General features: G+C 38.1%; 1 protein-coding gene across 6 annotated transcripts; it reads left to right on the top strand.

Annotated features, from left to right (window-relative positions):
- Positions 1-148: 148 nt before the first annotated feature.
- Positions 149-21,008, top strand: FBXO9 (F-box protein 9). 6 transcript variants are annotated; one of them, XM_083431719.1, is made up of 13 exons: positions 149-630; positions 2,740-2,817; positions 3,881-4,039; positions 5,282-5,339; positions 11,360-11,459; positions 13,803-13,933; positions 14,768-14,882; positions 15,820-15,938; positions 16,392-16,482; positions 17,176-17,271; positions 17,548-17,641; positions 18,861-19,015; positions 19,884-21,008. In XM_083431719.1, the coding sequence occupies exons 1-13, from the start codon at positions 628-630 to the stop codon at positions 19,990-19,992; spliced, it is 1,308 nt and encodes a 435-aa protein (XP_083287845.1). In that variant the 5' UTR covers positions 149-627; the 3' UTR covers positions 19,993-21,008. The 6 variants fall into 6 exon arrangements, 5 of the variants coding, with proteins under 5 accessions (XP_083287845.1, XP_083287849.1, XP_083287846.1 ...); XM_083431720.1 differs by having other exon boundaries at positions 210-604; XM_083431721.1 differs by lacking the exon at positions 149-630 and adding an exon at positions 2,025-2,079.
- The last annotated feature ends 256 nt before the right edge of the window (positions 21,009-21,264 follow it).

Raw genomic sequence — 21,264 nt, 5'->3', positions numbered from 1 at the left:
AAAGAACGCTTTCGCAGCTCCCGGCATACACTGCGCCGCCTACACTTCCCGGCAGGCAGCGCAGGGTAACGGAAGACCAAAAAAAAACAACCGTTAGCGCATTGCCTTCTGGGTACAGTAGGTCCCTCCTCTTCGCCACACCCACCCGCTCTGGTTCTGCGCCCCGAGTGGGAGGAGGGGAAAGGTTTGCGCGCGTGCGCACAACGGCGTTCCATCTGGCACCGCGCGCCTCGTCTGCTCCGCGGCTCAGTTGGCGACACTCGCTCGCGCGCTTGCCTGCCTGCCTGCGACCTGCTCTCGCTCTCTCTCTCTCCTTGAGAAAATGGCTGCCGTACGCCGCGCTCGCAGTGACTCCCGCTGCGTGGTCCGCTTCTCCGACCGAGAACTCTACTAAATTCCCTTCCCGACTTGTTTAACCGCTCGTAAGAGGAGGGGGTGAAGAAAACTTAAAAACCAGACATTATTCAAGGCACAAAAGACGGGGCCCGCGGCTGCCGGTCGTCACCGACGCTCGCGAAGAACCAGCCTAAGAGGCTGCTCGCGCCTTGAAACAGCCACTGCGCCCGCAGCCGCGCGTGAACGACCGTTGGACGGGCGGCCTGGGGTAGGAACTGCCTCGGCCTCAGCATGGTAAGGGAGGGGGGGCGATGGCGGCGCGTGACGGGGGCGGGGCACGTCGGGGCGGAACGCGCCTTCCTCCTCCCTGCCCTCCTTTTCGTCCCGTGCGCAGATGCTCCCAGGTGTCAGGGGCCGTCCCGGATTTGCAGAAGCCACCCCGGTTTCTGATTCGATCCCGGGATTCTGACTTGATCCAGCTTTTCCTTACGGCATCCCTGTTGTCATCGGGAGAAATGTTGGAGGGGAAATTCTTAAGTTCTCCCCAGTGATCCATCATGTTCGAAGTCCGGGGCAGATTATACGAGCACCGAGATGCAAAATTAAACATATGACCGCTGTTATTTTGTGTGTGTGTGTGTATGCACATATATATGTATATGAATATGCGTGTGTATGCATATGCGCATATGAATATGTAGAATTATTGTATATACTTAAATACATGCATACACACAGGGAGCAGCCTTGAACACCCAGGTCTTTGGAGAAGACTTCATCACTGCCAACAGCAGCTTCTATTCCTGAGTGGCCTATGGCGAGAGGAGGCGACTAACCAAAATAAAAATAATATTAATAATAAATATACAAGAGCTGCTGATGCCATCCATCCAGTGAGGCCCGCAGAACTCGAGGAAGATTGTTTGTGAAACAATAGTGGAAACTTTAGCATTAAGATATTTTTAGAATGTTTGAGCCACTTTGAAAGCACTTTGGTCCCAAACTTTGAATTTGTTCATTGGATGAGTCTAGTTGAAGCTATCTATGATTTTCTTTAACACCTGATAATGAGTTAATAGGTTTGTATACAGTATATATATTGAGCACTCAGAACTTGGGTGTCATGCATTTATATCCCAAGTAGCAAGAATGAGTCATTTGAGCTGGGAGTGGTGTTGCACATCAGTTTTGCCAGTATGAATCTGCTTTTGAGCAGGTTGCAATTAAGATTTTTCTGAGTTTTAGGATCCCACAGTGAAGGAAAACTCAATCCAGGTAATATTCCTGTCAAGAACTAGTATGAGATATCAAATAGCAAGCAGCCTAAAATGACTCCTCTTCCCACTATCTTGATTCTGTGCTTTCTTGTGAGTGTGGCTGAAGGTTTCTGTGAAAGGAAGTAAGAGACTTTCATGAGAGGTAGTGGGAGGATTTTTTATTTTTCCACCTTCAGCTCTTTGTTGCAGCTGTTACACTAATTGCATACACACAGTCTATTTTCATGTGTATTTGTCCAGGCCTTGATGGTCTTGATACTGTTGAGGCTTAGTGTTGCTGTTTTTTAAATGGATGAATAACTTCATTTTGGTTTATATATATATATAAATGGCATATAAGACTGGAACAAATAAAATACAGTATTACTTCATGCATGGTCTGATAAGGTTCTGTATTTGCATGCAGGATTGTACGTCAAGTTACTGTGACTCCAGTGTTTGTTCATCACTGCTTTATACAAATGAGGTGAATACAAAATTCTTTACCTAGAATGCCACATAGTTAAATTTACACTTGAAAAGTTCCTGTTTCAGAGCTTAGCTATAGATGTCTTAGTTTTAATAGTAAGTAATAGTATTTGTCCACTTACCTTTTCTTCCAAAAGATAGCTTATCTTAGGAAACACATCTTTAAATGTTTTTTAAACATTTTTGGTTGTCTTCTGCAAGGTTGTGCAAATGGTTTTATGTCTCCTGTTTTATGTTTTTCTTTTTATTTATCTGTTGCATGAAGAGATCTCATTTAAAAATAGCTACGGGGTTATCTTTCAGCAGACAGGTCAACCATTGAGCACAATCTTAAGTTAGTAAACAATCCCATTAATAAACTGTAGCCAATTAATATTCATCTCATTAGTATGAAGCAGTGATGAACAAACCCCAGAGTTGCAATGACATAGAATCCTGCATGCAAGTACTTATTATTATTATTATTTGATTAATAATATTTAATACTTTCAGAGGGTATACTTTGAGTATGAATAGTGGCTCATCTATAACATCTACTTAAAAATTCTGTATGATTTTAGATTAGGTGTTTTGTAGAATAAGAACAAATTATGGGACAATACTAATTTCATTAAAAATGTGACTTTAAGTACTAATTTCATGTGATTTATTCTCTCAGGCAGAAGGTGAAGAAGATTGTCACTCTGACATGGTAAGAGCAGATGACAATGAAAGGTCTGGGGAAGCAAATCTTCAGGTATGTCTGCTTTTGTATTTTAGGGCAGGGACTCATCTGCATAATTTAGTTCTTTGGTCTGTGTATTTTTTGCCCTTTCGTTGGTACAGTTGTCCCAATCAGCACTTTAGAGCCAATGTATATGAATGCTTTGAACAGATAGGCAATTTGATAACGTGCCTCGTAAGTTCTATCTGTGGATAAGAAATACTTCACAATCTGAGGGAGTGCATTAATTCATACAAAATGCTGTAATTCCTGGCTTCTTTCTAACTTCCAAGCTTTAAAATACTGACATAGTGTATATTGGTCACTCTTTGAAGAATGAGCTATAGTAAGCTCTTTCTGCAAATAGACTTTTCCTTTTCCTTTAGGGTATTATCTTTTTGTGTAGATTGAGACATCTTAGCATCTTATTGTGACACCTGCCACATACTTATCCGAAGGATTTGAAGAATGTTGCAACTCTTAGTTTTCTTACAATAAATAGGAAATGGGGCAGCTTATAATTTAGCAGCAATAATGATTGAGGAATTCACTTCATTTTTCAGCAAGTTAAATGATCCAGCGCAATTACTTTCACCAAATGAAAATACCCCAAAATAGTTCTTCACCATATTTACTCAGAAACTGGCTTGGAAAATAGTAGAAATTCATTGGTGATTAGGACCTTGCAATCTTGTTCAGAAAGCACTTGCTGAGATGGCTTAACTATATAGTAAATCGTTTGTTTAGATGATTGTCAGAACCCATTTATTGGCATTCCATGTTTTTGTGATGTTTCAGTTGCACTGGGTTTGACAAGATGTACCAGAATCTATTTTGCTTGTTTCCAAACTTGCAAATTTGTCCTGGAAAGGCCCACAGCAAAGTGATTCTTTCTCACATATAGACTCTAAAATTAGTACACTAAAATTCAGCAGCAAAATGTCATTTACTGACTGGAATAAATAATACCTTCAGATTTTTTTAAAAAGTAAAATACCAATAATCATTTGCTTCATTACATGGAAGAAATTATCTAAATATCTTGCACTTGTAGACACGTCTACCCAAATATTGGATTTAGTTTCTGGATTTCTAGGCAGAGCTCCAGATGTTCAGAGCACAATGGATGTTTGAACTTACCCCAGGGGTGAGCTCTACGGGTTTGGAGGTTCGATCCTGCAGAACGTCGGCAAGAGGGCCTTCAGTAAAGGCTGTAGATACCAAAGGAAAGCTGGAACTAGCAAAAGAGGAAAAGGTAAAGAAATTGAGCTTCTTATCTTCAGTGAGCTAATGGAATGCAATCTCTATGGGCTAAGCACTTTAAAAGCATGGGCTACTTTTTCTACTTCTGTTCTTACCGCTGTGCCATCTCTCCCTACTTTCTCATTCTGTTTCATCTTCTGAATTAACAGAATATGGACGTATTACCCTTAAAGCTGGGAAATACAGAAAGATGCTTTAAAATATTTATTTGGAAGATGTTGCCCACAGTTCCTAAAATGCTTGTCTGGATCCAAGTTCAATGAAGAAAAGGGACTAGCCATGTTTATTGTAGATAAATTAGTAAAATGATGGGGACAAATTTTTACTAGGATAGATAAATTAGCAAGATAAAAATGACAAAAATCCTACTAATTTAACTTGCATGTGTAAATAGGAAGAATTCATAACAGAAGGAAGATGCATGTCAAAACCGAAAATGCTGAAGAACTTGATTCACCTCAATCGCTTTTTTATAGTAAGCTAGACAGTTTTTCTTCTGAAGGAAAGTGGAATGACAATAACTATCTCCCTTTCCCATTTCTTTTTTGCTGTGTCTTTTTCATTCGATGCTCTAGGAAATTTTAGAGCAAATTTTATTTATCAAAAATAACACAATATGTTGGAAAAACTTGCTATTTCCCTGATTTGTGTGTTCTGTTCTTAATTGCAAGACTTGGCAGAAATATTGCAGCTGTAATGTGCTCTGATGACTGTGCTTTCTCTCACAACTGCCTTAGACTTCACTTTTGGAAATCATCCCGCAGGTGCTTTCTTGCTTAATGTGTCATCGATTTTTGCTCTAGGTGTAGAATCTACAAGGAGTTACTGTTTTTTCCAGCAGATGCTAGTCACCATGATAGTATCAAATCATAATTTTATCTTACTCTTGGAAAAACTGCTGTAAAGATCCACAATGGCACATCCTCTTGTGGTCACTGTATTGAGTGGAATTACTGCTAGTTTGAGAACTACCGTAGATGGATGAATTAATTGTAAACTGCAAAACAAATAGTAGAAGTAAAATGGTATTGCGAGATGATGAAAATTTAACGTTAAGAAAATAACATATCACAAACACAATCCATTTATTTAAATTTAGTTGGACAAGATAAACTTCACTTCTGTGTGTCTTAATTTTATATTTGATAAAACTTGCCATATATTATGATTAAGTAGTAATTTTATTTGGCTTGCTGGCAAGGGACTCTTAAACAATTCACTAATTTTTGTACAGGCAAGAGAACTGTTCCTGAAAGCAGTGGAACAAGAACAAAATGGGGCTCTTTATGAAGGTAATCTAATATTTGTGTTTTAATCTTTATTCAGTAAATTTCTGGATCTTAACTGTTGCTTATGAACTGAATTCATAGGCTGCTGTGGGTGAAAACTACTATTTGTACAGTAATTGTTGGGAGGAAAGAATTGTGAAAACAGCTAAGTTAGGCAGTTTTGTTTTCTCATCTGCTGGCTAAGAATCCTGTTGCAAAAGTGAAGGACCACTAACTACAGTTCAGATGACATGGGGCCTCTGGTGCCTTGGCTAGAATATTGATTTTGACTTGGGTGAACCATGTTAAATGCCCTGCTCAGTCATTAATTTAATTAGGTAGTCTTAGGGTGCGGGAAGAGATGTCTCAGTACCCTACCTCACAGGGATGTTGTGAGGATTAATAAATGATTCTAAAGCCCTTTTCTTTTTAAGAACTTTTAAACTTAACTGACAATTTCATTTTGAAGCATGTATTGGAATATCTAGAAGTTGTTGCTACATTTTTCTATTAGCACTGCACGTGTGAAATGACAAGTACTCCTTGGCAGAAAATTATTAATTGTCAGGAGCCTGGTTTCTTTACTTGGGAAGGATTCAAAATCCAAGAATGTCTCACCTGTGGTGTGCTAACATGCCACCATTATATAAAGTACAGTGGTACCTTGGGTTACAAACATTTCGGATTACAGACTCCGCTACCCTGGAAGTAGTACCTCAGGTTAAGAACTTTACCTCAGGATGAGAACAGAAATCGTGTGGCGGTGGCAGCAGGAGCCCCCATTAGCTAAAGTGGTACCTCAGGTTAAGAACAGTTTCAGGTTAAGAACAGACCTCTGGAACGAATTAAGTTCGTAACTAGAGGTACCACTGTACTGAATTTGGTTATATTTAGAAACCCAGCATCTGTCGGTGGCAGATAGGTGCTATTGACACTGGTGAACTTTCATAACTAAGCAAGCTCTTCTACATGCAAATTCACCCTTGAGTGTCTTGATATCCAATTGGCACAACGTAATATATACACCTGTGGGAAAGCTTCCTGTGCAGAAGGGATACTGTGCTAAAAAGTCACATAAATATTAGCCTGTGTCTAAATGGCTTTACTGATCACAATGTGACTAGGTACCTTCTAAACATACTGTTATGCAGCTTTTGTCATTTTCATTTTTGAATGCTCTTAGGAGGAAGTTTTGGTTAAAACTCTCAAGGAAATTCTACTGTTTCATACAGGAAATTATTACATGCTGTCGGTGCCTGAAAACAGCTTCTCAGGGGTCTTTAAAAAGGCTAAAAATAGTGAAATTTAAAGCTGTTGTACAAGGGAGATATTTGGCCGATAATCCCATTTCTTTTGCTGGAAAAAAGTCAAAGTGATATCTAATTTGACTTGAATAAGATTTCTCTTAAGGATCCCTCTCTTCACTTTTATTGTTCAGTGTGAAACGGATTTTTACCAGCATTCTAATTTGAGAAGTAGTCTTGACATATAGAATAGGCAGCAGTGGGCAGTCTTTTAGGATCTTGCTAAATTTAACCTGAACAAAATAGCATACTATTCTATTCGTTGAGGGTAGTTCTTGTCTCTGGTTTTCTGAGGCTTCGATATTAAAAAAAAACAAATTAGCTCCTGTCCCAGTTTCCATGCTTATTAAATCCTATTTTTAAAAAAGAACCTTAAAATAGTTGCTTCACTTTGAAACATGCTGCTTGTGTGAATTGCTGTAGCAAGTTATGCTTTTATATTAAAATGTTCGTACTCAAGAATGACTTCTAATGATCCTAACATTGATATTCCTGTCAAAGAACAACATTAGGCTAAAACCCTATGCCCACTTAAGTGTGAATAAAAGTCTTAAAGTTCTACTGTGTCCAGAGTAAATATACATAGAGTTGCACTGTTTGTATACCCTTTAAAATACAATAGAATATTGTCTTTGTGCAGTTGGGATGCTGCACTAATATGTAATATTGCTTGGACAGGATAGTTTTAGCCATATACCACATTTTAAAAATAAAGCAGCTTGCCCCACATAATAGAATTTTATCCAGTTTTGGTGATGTGCTAAGACTGTATTGGGCTGTGCTGCATTTGCTGCATAAGACTTCGCAACTTCACCTATTTCAACCTCATCTATTTTGGTTTCTACACTCCAGGCTGCTAGGTTAGTTCACCTGAGTCTTGTTGGTTCTGTGATGTTTACCCTTCTTTTCTTTTAAATAAAAAACTTTATAAAATTCTTGTGTGTGAATAACTTGGTATTTCTGCAAAATGAGACAGAACGATGATCGGAGAAAGTGCATTTATTACTAGAAGATGCACTGGAACAATATGTACTATTCTATAAAAGAGAGATTGATAAGATGCACCCATACCATAAACATATGGTAGAGTGCCAGTCCTTACAGTACAGTCTCAACACAGAAGGTTACTGGAAGGGAAGCATAATCTTTAAGAGATGCTCACAAAATTAATCTCTTTAATTGCTGCAACTCTGGTGATATCCACAGTGCCCTTTTGTAGGACACTCCATGAGTCATGACTTGCACACTATATCCCCTTTCATGTATCATATAGCCTCTTTCATGTTATAACAACTTTCATGTAGGGGCCATTGCATGCCAGTAGGCCTTTATAAGCCAGCGTGGTTAGAGTGTTGAGAGACCTGGGTTCAAAACCTCCACTCCATGAAGTTCACTGGGTGACCTTGGGCCAGTCACAGTCTCACATCCTAACATACCTCATAGGGATGTTGTGAGACTAAAATGGAGAAGAGAACCTTGCAACCCAAGTTCCTTGGATAAGAGGTGGGATATATATGTAGTAGGCAGTCCATTGCTCTGCCCTAACTTGATTCCGAATGTGCCCATTTCAAATGAATGGTCTTAAAGTTCATCAGATGGATTCCAAGGACCCAAGTATAAAACAAACCAGATTTAACACCTGTTGCTGATAGTGGGCGAATAATAGGTGGCCTGCAGGCCCTCAAACCCTTCTTCCCAAACTTAGGCTATCAAGGACCGTGGCAAGGAAGCCACCTGATAGCAGAAGCCTGATCATTCCTTGGTTGTCATAAGGGATTATGGGAAATGATAATGCAATATGGATTGAACTGGGAAGCATTGGTGAAGTATGTTTTCTCATGATTCCCAATAGAGTTGGAGGAGTGTGTGGCTTTAACTGCTTATATTTTTCTTTCCCCCTCTAGATTTTGGAAAGGGTGTGGAAGGGTTGTTATTACTATTTATTAAATTTACATACTGCCCTATACCCACAGGTTCAGGGGAGTTCACATTGTATTGAACCCCCTCCTAAATTGAGCCCGGGTTTTTAGGGTGGGATTTGGGGTAGATTCAAAATGGACTTGGACATGGCTAAACTGAAAAAGGTCATTTGTGAGCTGCCCCATTATAAATTATAAAATTCACTGCTGCTGTTACCATTTAAAATAAATAAATGGATACAATACCAGTCCTAGCATTTACTAAATGACATGCTTAAAAAAGTAATATATTTTATAAAAGTTACTTACAATAAATGAAGCTAGACCTTAAGATGCTGTAAGAATAATATGAGAAAGAGGCTAATGGAGCTACCATTCTAAGATTGGGATCCTAACTGATTGATCAAGAAATAAATTACCTTGAAATCAATGGGATTTGATATCATAGAATCTAGTGTAACCCCCTGCAATGCAGGAATATGCAGCTTTCCCATACAGGGACCAACCCTCAATCTTGGCCTTATCAGCACCATGCTTTAACCAATAAAGCATAGTTATAATCTAGCTGCATTTGATCCATTCCCTTCATTCAAACAGAAGGTTAAGTGCGAATAAGAGTACATAATTTTCACTGACATGTTGAAACATCCACTATACTTTTTACAGTCAGTAAGGCCCCATCTGCACTATAGATTTAAAGTCATATTACATCATTCTAAGCAGTCATAACGTTCCCCAAAGAATCTTGGGAGCTGTAGTTAAGGGTACTAAGAGTTGCTAGGAAACCCTTATTCCCTTCAAAGCTAGTTTCCAGAGTAATTTAGGAATCAGTCCCTCTTCCCATGACTGTTTAAAGTGGTGTGATGCTGCTTTAAGTGTATAGTGCAGATTATTATTGAATTTATGCCCTAGTCTTTCCACGGATCCCAAGGCTGCAAAGAAATACACCATTTAAAAACAAATGAATGCACTGTAAAACAGATTAAAACATTCCAAAAACGATTACCATTTTTAAAAAAACCCTGAAATCAGTTGCAGTGAAAAACATTCAAAAAGCAGTTAAAACATTCTTCCGTTCAGTGATCTTAGAGTTTCCAGGAACAGTATTCTTCAGACAGCAAAAGCCTTGCAAAGTGGAACGTTTTCAAGTTCCTTCTGCAGGTTAATAATGATGGAGACCGGTACACATCACTAGAGAGACATTCAATAACTACCATTGAAAAGGATGTCTTAATGGGCCAGTGCCAACTGGCCAGCCCACCAAGATGTCACAGGCTATATATGAGGCCTAGATGAAATTTATAAAGACCGACCTGTGTTCTCCAGATGATGAACACCCAACTGCCATCAACTGCAGCTAGAATGATCAGTGGCCTGGAATGATGGGAGTTGTAGTTCACTAGCTTTTGGAGCGCCATAGGTTCTCTGTCCCTGTTCTCACTGGTGGCTCCCAAGTGCTGCTTTGAGGATAGTCACAAAGGAGATAGTAACTAACTTGCATTGACGAACTGGTGGATTTATACAGGTTTCACGAAACACTGTATTATCTGATATGAGCAAAAATAGGCCTTGTGGTGAAAGACGCTTTCAGTGTCTATGCTGATGACACCCAGGCCTGCCTCTGTAGCCTAGAATCTTCACTCCATCCAAGCATTGCTTATGTATAGATGCTATACATTGGCCATGGACATATTGTGTACCTGCAACTTTTAAGGGGGAAGGCCAACTTATCTGCCCATCTTGTAATGCATTTCTCTGCATAAACCATGCTTCACTTGTTTTGCCTGTTTTCCAAAGACTTAGTTGTTTTTGCAAAGCTGCTACTGCTGTGTTACAAACTCTCTCCAAACTTCCAAACTTCTTGAGATTGAAATGCGGCTCGTCATGCTGTTTGGGGACTGTTGTATAAGACATACAAGTCCAAATCCCTCCTCAACCTGTAGGACTAGTTACGTGGATCTTTCCCATTGATGTCAGTTAAAAATGATAGCTGAACATGCACTAATGCATTAACTAATAGTGTGAGATACAGTTGCCAGGGGAATTATTTCTCCTCTCTGGTCTCCCATTTCACCTTATTCCAGATCTTGACTGGACCAGAAAAAATAAGGCCGCATTCCCTATTCCTGACTGATAGAAGGCGACATGCTGACATTTTAATCTTTGATTGATTGTGACTACTTTCATATGTCCTTGGACAGTTTTGATGATTCAGGGGTTCAGCTTTAAGGTCCTTGTTGGTGTAAGAAGTGTATACAATCGTACCTTGGTTTTTGAAGAGCTTAGTTCATGAACAACTTGGAACTCGAACTCTGCAAACCTGGAAGTAGGTGTTCCAGTTTGCAAACCTTGCCTCAGAAGTTGAACATCCGCCTTGGCTTCTGATTGGCTGCAGGACGCTCCTGCAGCCAATCGGAAGCCACTTCTTGGTTTCCAAACGTTTCAGAATTTGAATAGACTTCGTGGAATGTGTTCTGTTTGAAAACCAAGGTACAACTGTATGCATTTATTTAGTGCATGGGAATAGACTGTCCCCAATATGTGTTTGTATTACACACTGCTTATTTCATGGTAGCCATTCATGATAATGAACTTTGGATTCATGCATTTATTTTACAGAAATAAATATTGATCTTGGTCAACCTCTCCTACTGCCTCCTGGTATTTTATGAGTGCTCGGGAGGAGGGCGACCCTTTGGAACAGTTTTTCAGCATTGTTAGATACAACCTTCTTAGAAATGTGCTAATAAGCATGCTTTTCATGCATATGCTCAGTAAAGTAAGTGCAGTTCATTTAAGTATACATTACTTTTATTTTTAGCTATTAAGTTCTATCGTCTGGCTATGCAACTGGTCCCAGATATTGAGTTTAAGATCACCTACACCCGATCTCCAGATGGTGACAGTATTGGGAAAAGCTAGTAAGTATAATATATTTATTATTTTGAAAGCTTAAGATGCTGATGAGGGAATATGCCAAATAGCTGCAATTCTAAACACTTAAACCCTAGTCCTATGCAGTGAGATATGCCTAAGTGCTCTGAATTCAGTAGGTTGAAATACACCTAACTGCAGAGGGTTAAGCTGTTACTAGAGAGGATTTCTTATCAAACTCAGTAAGACATTCATATGTCTGAGTAAGCATGTGTAAAATCACTCTGTAAAGTTGCAAGTCTATGCACAGTTGCTGCTACCAAGTGCCATTGAAATAAATATACAGTGGTACCTCGGGTTACATACGCTTCAGGTTACAGACTCCGCTAACCCAGAAATAGTACCTCGGCTTAAGAACTTTGCTTCGGGATGAGAACAGAAAATGTGCTCCGGCGGCGTGGCAGCAGCAGGAGGCCCTATTAGCTAAAGTGGTGCTTCAGGTTAAGAACAGTTTCAGGTTAAGAACTGACCTCCGGAACGAATTAAGTACTTAACCCGAGGTACCACTGTAATTTAGCAGTGCTGTGTTTTGGACACAATTGGATCATTTTAATCCTTCATGCTAAAGGATCTCCAAAGGTGTCATATAATGTATCTTTAAATAAAAGTTGCTGTACAGTAATTAAATATCCAACTCATATTGCCTGCAAATATTTTGAGTGTTGTACTATATCTAGATCATACTCTGAAGCAAATATGATCCTATGATCCTAAGACACAAGTTGCACTTAGTTCAATAGGACTTAATAGATTTGGCTTGTGAGTAAACTCTGTTAAAGTCACTGGAAGCAGCCTCTGAAAAAATGTGCACGTCATATTGTTATTAAACTTACAAATATATTTTTCATACAAATACAACAGCCATCACCCACATTTGCACATTGTGATAAACCAAGGTTTATCAGCAAGAGCCTGAGGCTCCTTATGGCTTGTGCCCATCACAAAAATACCATTGTTTATTGTAATACATGAACAGGGTTATAGTCTTTTTTTCCTTTTTTTTTTTAATGCCAAGAGATATAAATTAACTGAAAATCTGGTGTGTGTGTTTTTAGCCTTCATTAATACTGGTTTTCTCTCAGATGGTAAAAGGTTAGGTTTAGATCTCATTTATTGCTCTTCTGAAGTATTCTGCAAGGTTGCTGTGCACTATGCACACTTACCTTAGATCAAAGTTTATTTTTATTTTTGCTTTATTTATTAAATTTGGTAGTCACTTTATTCTGCTCAAGGCAACTTATAACCAAACAAACAACAAATTCACATAGTTACATTGAAACAAAAATTAGAAGCCAAATGATAAGTTGAGAGTCCAAGAGGGCATAGAATTCACAAAGAGTTTGTATTTATCATTCTAACATGTTTTCTGTGATTTATCTAGGGTTCAAACTGCACCTGACACATAGACATGTGTGCTATAATCCAGTGACTCTCTTTAATAAAATCAGAATAAGCATGTCAGGATAGTTGCATTACAGAAGCAGGGGTGGTAGTTTATATGTTCTTTGCGTGCTTTTTCCTGATCTAACTGAAATACCTCTTCCTATCCCCAATTTCTAAATACATGTTTACGTGCATCTGTCAATTAAGGGCAAGAAAACTTCTTGAAAGGGAGCAATCTTGAACAAAGAAATGGCAGGATAATCCTCTCTCCCCGTTTTCTGATCTCAGTTGCTCTTCTGGAAGCATTTTGTCTGATTTTTCCAAGAGCTGTACTGATAAAACTGCCTCAGTTTTTTAATTTCCACGGCCGTGACTTTCCACACATTTCGTTTGTAAGCCTAGTCTGTACAAGGAATGCATATTTATTATTTTATATGCGAGAAATCCTGTTTAAGTTTGCACAGTACAACCCTGTGTGTGTGTGTGTTTGTTTGTTTGTTTACTCAAACATAAATTTCACTGAGTTTGATGCAGCTTAATCCCAAATAAGTATGCAATCTTAAGAGTGAACCCTTAGCTTTATCTTCTTGGAAGCATGTTTCACTGAGCTCAATTGTACTTGTATCTAAGTAGATATGTGTAGGTTTGACCTGTATCATAATAATTTCCAGAACTAAGAGCCTGTCTGGAAATTTACTTACAAAAATATAGAATAGTATTGGTGAAAAACCCTCATTTAGATTGACAAGTATAAATATTGGTGACAGAAACCAATAAAGGTTGTTTCTAGAACATGATGTAAATAGGAAAGAACATTGCCTTCAGGAACAAGGCTGCAGTTCTAGATATACACACGCATGGAAGTAAATTAATTGAAATTAATAGGTTCAGCATAAACATGGTTAAGGGGCTGTTGTATCTAATCTCTTTATGCTTCCTTCTTCTAGCATTGAAGATAATGAGAATGATAGCAAGGTGGCTGACCTTCTATCCTACTTTCAACAGCAATTTACTCTTCAGGAATCATCCATCAAACTGTGTCAGCCTGAGCTTGAAATGAATCAGACTCATATCTCAGGTAAGGGAAGTTTTCATATTGAAATAGTGTGCACAATAAAAAGGTGGACATGGGTTTTCATTTGAGCCTGGTAAACCTCTGTCTGAACTGTCCTTCGTTGTTGTTATAATTTGGAATGCTATAGGCTTAACACTATAATTTCCATGTTAAAAATACATATTTAGTGTTGAAAATGTGTAATAAAAATAGGGACATGCAGGGATTATTATTCTTATTTTGTTTACAGTTATTTTTAATCCTACCTTTTGTTTTTGCATTTAATTTCATAGGCTTCCTGACCCAAGTGAATGGAGGCCTATTTGTAAAGGCCATGATCTGCTGCTTGTTAGTAGTTGCTGTAAGAACTTACACTGCCATCTTCCTCTTGCTGGTTTTAAGAATCATATCCCTTTAAATAACACTCTAAAGACTTCTTGCTTGGTTGTGTTCTTGATAGTTACTTATTCTTTCTTTTTGTATGCTGGTGATAGCATGTGATGTATCCGACACAGTTGTCATCAGAAGAAGAGAGTTGACTTTTTAGATGCTGAAATTCTTTGTTGCAGGTGATAGAGGACTGCATGCTTCATGTAAACATTTTGTTGACATGCAGAATCAGTACTTTAACTTGCTTAGTGATATAAGCAGTCTCTGGAGAAACAGCTGTTTGGAACTAACACACTATGCTTAATGTAGCTAAAGATAGTTATGATATCTTTATTAAAATAGTACAATTCTAAATAAACAGTGAGTAATTCTTAGACACATCCAAAGAACCACTTCTTTTGGAAGTAGCTATCTAAAATAGGCTTGGAGTAATTATATATAATTACTATTTATCTGTTTTTTCCAAAGTGTTGCCAATGGAGCTGATGATGTATATTTTTCGATGGGTGGTTTCCAGTGATCTGGACCTGAGGTCTTTAGAACAGTTATCATTGGTCTGCAGAGGCTTCTACATTTGTGCCAGGTACAAACACAGCTATCATTTAAGAAACCTGTTATAGTTTGGTAGTCTGGATTAAATCGGGGTTGGGTATTTGGTTAAAAATATTTGGTATATTGACTGGCCAAAGGATCAAGTATTTTTAAAGCATGTGTTTATTTTATAGTGTCACCTCCCTCACACATAAATGAATTCCAGGACAGTATACATAGAAATGGAAAATTACAGGAACATTTTAATCTTATTAAAACAACAAATAAGATATTTCAATCATAAACAGAGTTTATACTTTGTGTTAAGTACAAAAACAGACTAAAACCTACTGTGAAACCATGAAATTTACTGCTTTAAAAATGGTAATAATTTGTGCTTGTAATTGTGCTTGATTCATGGAATAGTTCTTTTTGACTTTTATCTTGGAATAAAAATAGGGGAGAGGCTTATTGATTTGTGTTTTCTTGTTCTTGTTTTTGTAATATATTTTGTTCTTTTATGTTGTGAACTGCCCTGGGATTTGTGGATGAGAGGCGCTATAAAAATTTTATAATAATTATAATTATAATAAAAAATAAAGTAAAATAACAGCAACTATGTAAAACAAAAGCCATGTTATAAAGGTAGTTTTGCTAAGTATAGAGCAGACCAGTTCAATGTCACATCCAGCTGTCTGCTTCCTGCAACGAACAAAATGAGAGTATTGGCTGGTCCATCCTATGCAAGTTTACTCAGAAGTAAGTCCCACAGTGTTCTTTGAGGCTTATTCCCGGGTAATGTGTGTAGGGTTCATTTTTCCAAACTTTAGTCTAACAGTTTTGTTACTGTGGGGAAGATACAGGTCTATAAATTTAAACTGTAGCAGAAATGCCATTCATAAATAGTCTCTTCTCATCACAGCCAAATACATTCTTCCCTGTATTTTCAATTTCCTTGGGTTTTCTTATGTCTGCTTTTCTTTTACTAGGGACCCTGAAATCTGGCGTCAGGCTTGTTTGAAGGTTTGGGGCAGGACCTGTAACAAATTGGTTCCTTATACCTCATGGAGGGAAATGTTTTTGGAAAGACCTAGAGTTCGATTTGATGGTAAGGCAATCATTAACCAAGAAAGGCAGCACTTAAGACAATTGCAGCAGCATTTTCTCTCTTATTTAAATATATCTGTAATATGTTAACTGGTCAGTTAATGATATGTGAAGTGTTTGAGTGTTAGTTTGCCCAGGGGTTAAATGACTGGTAAAACTGAAGTGGTTGAGTTGGTGAGACTATATCCCATTCTTGATGCATTGACCTAATGCCACTAGATTAACTACAACTGTGTTGCAATGGATAGGACTGCAGCATGTAAATTAATAAGAGAAGGATGAGGATCACTATGTGAGAGATCCAATGGATTTCAAAGAGGTTTTTAGATGGAATAATATAATTGAAAGTTTAAAAAATTATCACTTAAGCATGAATCATTTAAGAACTCAGTGGATCATTGTTCATAAATTTATTGATGATTATATATCTCTTTTTTTACTTCCTATTCCATAGGCGTATACATCAGCAAGACAACATACATACGTCAAGGAGAACAGTCTCTTGATGGCTTCTATAGGGCTTGGCACCAAGTGGACTATTACAGGTACAACTACTTCTTCGTGCAGTTCAGCTTGGTTATTCTTAATAGTGATAACTGCAGCAGATAAGACCCTAACGACAAATAATGCTCATGTATAATTTCATAAAGGGTAAGGTTTTAATTTCTAAATCATAGTTCTATTTTCAGTTGGAAACCACTGAAAATCACTTGGACTCAGTATTTCACATTGTGAACCCTTTCATGTTTCTCAAACTATGAGCATACAGAGCATTAACTGCTCTTGGATATGACACCCCAGTGCTAAATCTTCACACTGATATCTCTGCTTGTGCTGCTGGTATAGCTCCAGTAGCACCATTGAATCTCTGTGATTGAAATTATGGGGACCTATGCTGTTTTGCTGCATTCCCTCACCAAGATCCAAAACACTGTGTGGTGAGCCTCTTTTTGGTCTTGAGACTCCCACATCCCCAAACATGGAACATTTGGGAGCAGTCTGTTGTTACATAAGAAACTATTTGAAATAGGAGGTCAGGCAAGTTCTGGTGGTCCTGCACAGACATTTGTATGCAGGTACAAGCCCCTTGCTGCATAATCACCTGTGTTCAAGTAGGAAAAATGTAAACATATATGGGAACTTGGTTTAAGTTGTATTTCTTTGTTTTGCTTTCAAATTAATGTGATTTTACAAAAGGAAAATCATCCTTCCCGGCTTAATGTTGCTTAATTTTGTAGGTACATGAGATTCTTCCCAGATGGCCATGTAATGATGCTAACAACTCCGGAAGAACCTCAGTCTATTGTTCCTCGTTTACGAACTAAAAACACAAGGTGTGTTAAGTTTATGTATCACAGAATTTTATTTGTCATGCATTGAAAGGATTGGCGCCTCGTCTTTTAAGTAAGGGGGATGTCAGGATTTAAAGTAAGGTGTGAGCACTAAAATACTGTACCATTAACATTCAGGAGCAAACTAAAATACAGATTAAGTGGCTTGAGAGTTGCAGCCCCAAGTTGTCACTTAAAGAGAGGAAAGCAGTATCTGTGAAGTATTGTCAGCTCTTTGAGAAGTATATTTTAATGGAGTCTTTTCCTTCTAAACCTTAGAACGGATGCAATCCTGCTTGGCCATTATCGCCTTTCCCAGGATACGGACAATCAAACCAAAGTATTTGCTGTAATGACAAAGAAGAAGGAAGAGGTACATATGAAACAAAATGCTAGTGGACTGAGACATTGGTTAAGATAGCAAGAAAGCAGTAAATGCTTTCTTGAACACAATTTCTTAATAGAAAAGAAGCTATCAGCCTTGTTCCCAGCGTTGCTTGGAAATTCCAAGACACACAAAAAAATCAGTGCACTTTTGATAGAATCAGCCTGCCATTTTGATTCAAAATGTTGTCAAACTTTATCCAAACATAGACAAAAACCTGCTTCTTAATCTCAAGAACCATTATGTGAAGTTTGGTTACAATATCTTAAGAGGTATCAAGATGCATAGAGAACAGATAGGCAAACAACTTTTCAAAATAAATAGAGGATACATACACCTCCAAAGTACTTCCACGAAGGCCCTCAATTTTCTTTTTAAAACCCATAAATTTAGTTTTTTGTTTTGTTATTGCTATGCTAAGCTGCCTTCTGGTATCACCTAATTACCAATTACTTAAAATGCTATTTAAATGTAGACAGAGTTAACAACAATTTGTAATCTCTTATGAGGGAGATAAATGAAGGGGGTTGGGCAAATACATGGTTTCTGCTCATGCCTTTGGATTATGCCTCATTTGTGATCTCTGTTGTTGCTGCTGCTCTGAACCAAATAATTAATGATTGTTAGCTGCGGGTTTAGGGGGAGGAATGTGGGCTTATGGGCAAGAAATAGTAAAACACCAGAATTTTAGAGGGCAGGGAAAGAGAGAAAGTAGACAAGGGTCAGTTGAAGTCAAGGGATAGAAATTCAGGTGGAGGTAAGACTTTACGGGAGGTAAGCTGAGGGCAGCAGGGGTGCCGAGGAGGACCTAGTTTCGTCTGTTTGTCTTCCTCCAGTAATTTTTTTGCAGGCCTCCACTGCTATGTTTTTAATAGGAGCTTTCTACTGTAAGTCTGGTTTTAGATATTTTGATCTTTATAAGCCGTTTAAATATAAAGAGCATCCATTTTTCTGTAAAATAAACTCAAACTGCTTAGGTGATGATTTTTCACCCAGAAAGCCTTCTGTTGCTTACAGTTCTCAGTTCTGACCATCATGTTGTGATTGTTTTATGATAATGATAGCTTATCATATATAGAACCTACGTATTTTCAAATGGAAATATACAAGCAGTGTCATTTATTCGGCAGCCTTAACTTCGGCTTTGGCAACTATCTTTACTGTTACATATTCTCGACAGCACTATATTGTTTCTGTTTCCATGTAGAAACCAATTGACTACCACAAGTACAGATATTTCTGTCGTGTCCCTGTGCAAGAAACTGACCACAGCTTTCATGTAGGGCTACAGCTGTGTTCCAGTGGCCGCCAGAGATTCAACAAGCTTGTTTGGATTCATCACTCTTGTCACATTACTTACAAGTAAGATTTTGGATAAAAAGGGGAGAGGAAAGAATACTGTTTGTTGGGATTAATAACAGAGAGTAGTCAGTTCTTCTGTCCCACTCCTCATGTTTGGTGCCTGGAGGAGGTGAGGATGCCCCTCCATCAGCCTCTACCAGTGGGGAAGAGTGGTGATGGTAGGGGCTTTGCCATGGTGGGGGCCCCTAGGGATGGTCCTGGAGCAGTCTGTGGGACAGGGGGAGGAATGCTAAAAATTGCCTTTACGCCCATTCCACTGATGGATGCATTAGCGAAAGAAAAACAATTGGATTTCCTCCACTACAAGAATTTGTAAATAGATGAGGATTGGTACAGTCAACTCAGTCCTTAAGATAGATGGGGAAGATGCTTTGCTTGTGTTGTCCTGCATTAATCCATGGTTCAGGCATGCACAACAGGGTCATCTTGGTAGTGGCACGTGGTTTTGGAGATGCCATTCCCTTGAAGATAAATTTGTTCTCCTCACTATATACAGTATTCAGATGTCAACTGAAGATATGTTTGCTTCCCCAGGCTTTTACAAATCGAGATTGGATTATTTTAATTCTTAACAGTTGAAGGGTTTTGTTTTGTTTTGTTTTTTGTAAATTTTAATGGTTCAAATAATTATTTGCTTTATGAGGTGGCATTACTCAGCACCTCGTGAGATTACTGGAATTCTTATTCCATCCCCCCCCCCCCCCTGGCATTTACAAGGTGTTGGACCACATGGCTTTCAGATCCATTTTTGCAGCCATAAGTTACAGAAACTAATAAAATGAAATGAAATCTTAAGATTTGGGGGAAGCTGAATTTTGTCTTCAGTACCATTTTCTGGTCTAATGTGTTTCTGTAATATCTTTTATAGGTCTACTGGTGAAACAGCAGTCTCTTCTTTTGACATCGACAAGATGTACACCCCTTTGTTCTTTGCACGAGTGAAGAGCTTTACTGCATTTTCAGAAAGACCTCTCTAAGAAGGTCACATCTCTTACTCTTGCATGAAAAATTACAGCAAACAACACTTAAGTTATAAATGTGTGTATATATATACATATATATATATATGAATTTTATTTTAAAAATGGGGGATCTTTTTGAAAGATATATACTGGAAATAATTTGATTTAGGGTGGCAGGGTTATTTTATTGGTTCTGAAGTCAAGTTTACACATTATTTTAAACTTGTTTATGTTGTGAAAAGACTTTGATAACATAAAAGGCATTTTTGCCATGTCATTTTATGAGCAAATTTATAAGCTGTTCTCTTTCCAGCGTAAGGCTTCATCTGCCTATGCACCTTAAGTTCAGGAATCGTTCTAAACCTACTGCTGTACATATGACATGGTGTGCGTGCATTGGGGGAAGGCTCAAAATGTGAAGAAATTGTCCTACATCTGTGTGTGGCCTACACAAATGTAAAATAAATGTTTACTTTGAAATACATGTATTTGGCTTGCCTTTCAAGAAGAGACATTGACTTTGCTGTAAGCTGAAGCCTTACAAAAAAAAATTAAGCAAGGGAAGCAAAGTCGGAAGTTCAGCTTCAGTTGTTGCTATCTGTTTTGGCATCACATTGTTTCAACAACTAGTTGCATTGCAAGGAGTAGAAGATGAGCGAGAAGTCACATTGGGGAACTGGCTGCATCTCTCTTCTTCTAGATCCAGGAAAGGATTTCAAGAAAGCAATTTGGAGCACTGAACTTGAAAGTGCATTGTTTGAATTATGTTATGCAAATGATAATAGGGCTGTACTCAAGTATGTTTGTCTTTTCTTTGTTTAACCCTTCACCTAACTGCTAAGAATACTCCACACCCCTTGGGTGTTTTGTCACACTGAACTGATTTTTTTTGCTTTTGGGGACTCCTACAGATGTTCAGGTACTGTGTGCTGCTTCTCCTGCGTATGTACTTTGGGAGTTGAATGCAACTGCTGTATGACGCTTATCATAAATATGTACTTACAAACATAAAACTAAAGTTTCTAAATGTTTTTCTTCTCCCAGTTTGTGTTACATTTATTTATTTACAATCAAGCACCTCCCTTTAAAATGCCGATTTATATTATTTATCGTAGGTTTGTCCCAGGAACTTCAGAACAATATGCTTGTTTTTGCTAGCATTTTATCCACACAGCATCCCTATGAAGTAAGTTAGACAAGAAGGATGTTTTATTGAAGGCCACCCGTTGATCTTCATTGTTGAGTCAAGATTTGAACTCAAGTCTCTGTAGTCTATATACAGTGTTT

Source organism: Podarcis tiliguerta (assembly GCF_965153285.1).
Source record: "Podarcis tiliguerta genome assembly, chromosome: 3".
NCBI lineage: Eukaryota > Metazoa > Chordata > Lepidosauria > Squamata > Lacertidae > Podarcis > Podarcis tiliguerta.
This window is presented reverse-complemented; position numbering and strand designations above follow the sequence as displayed.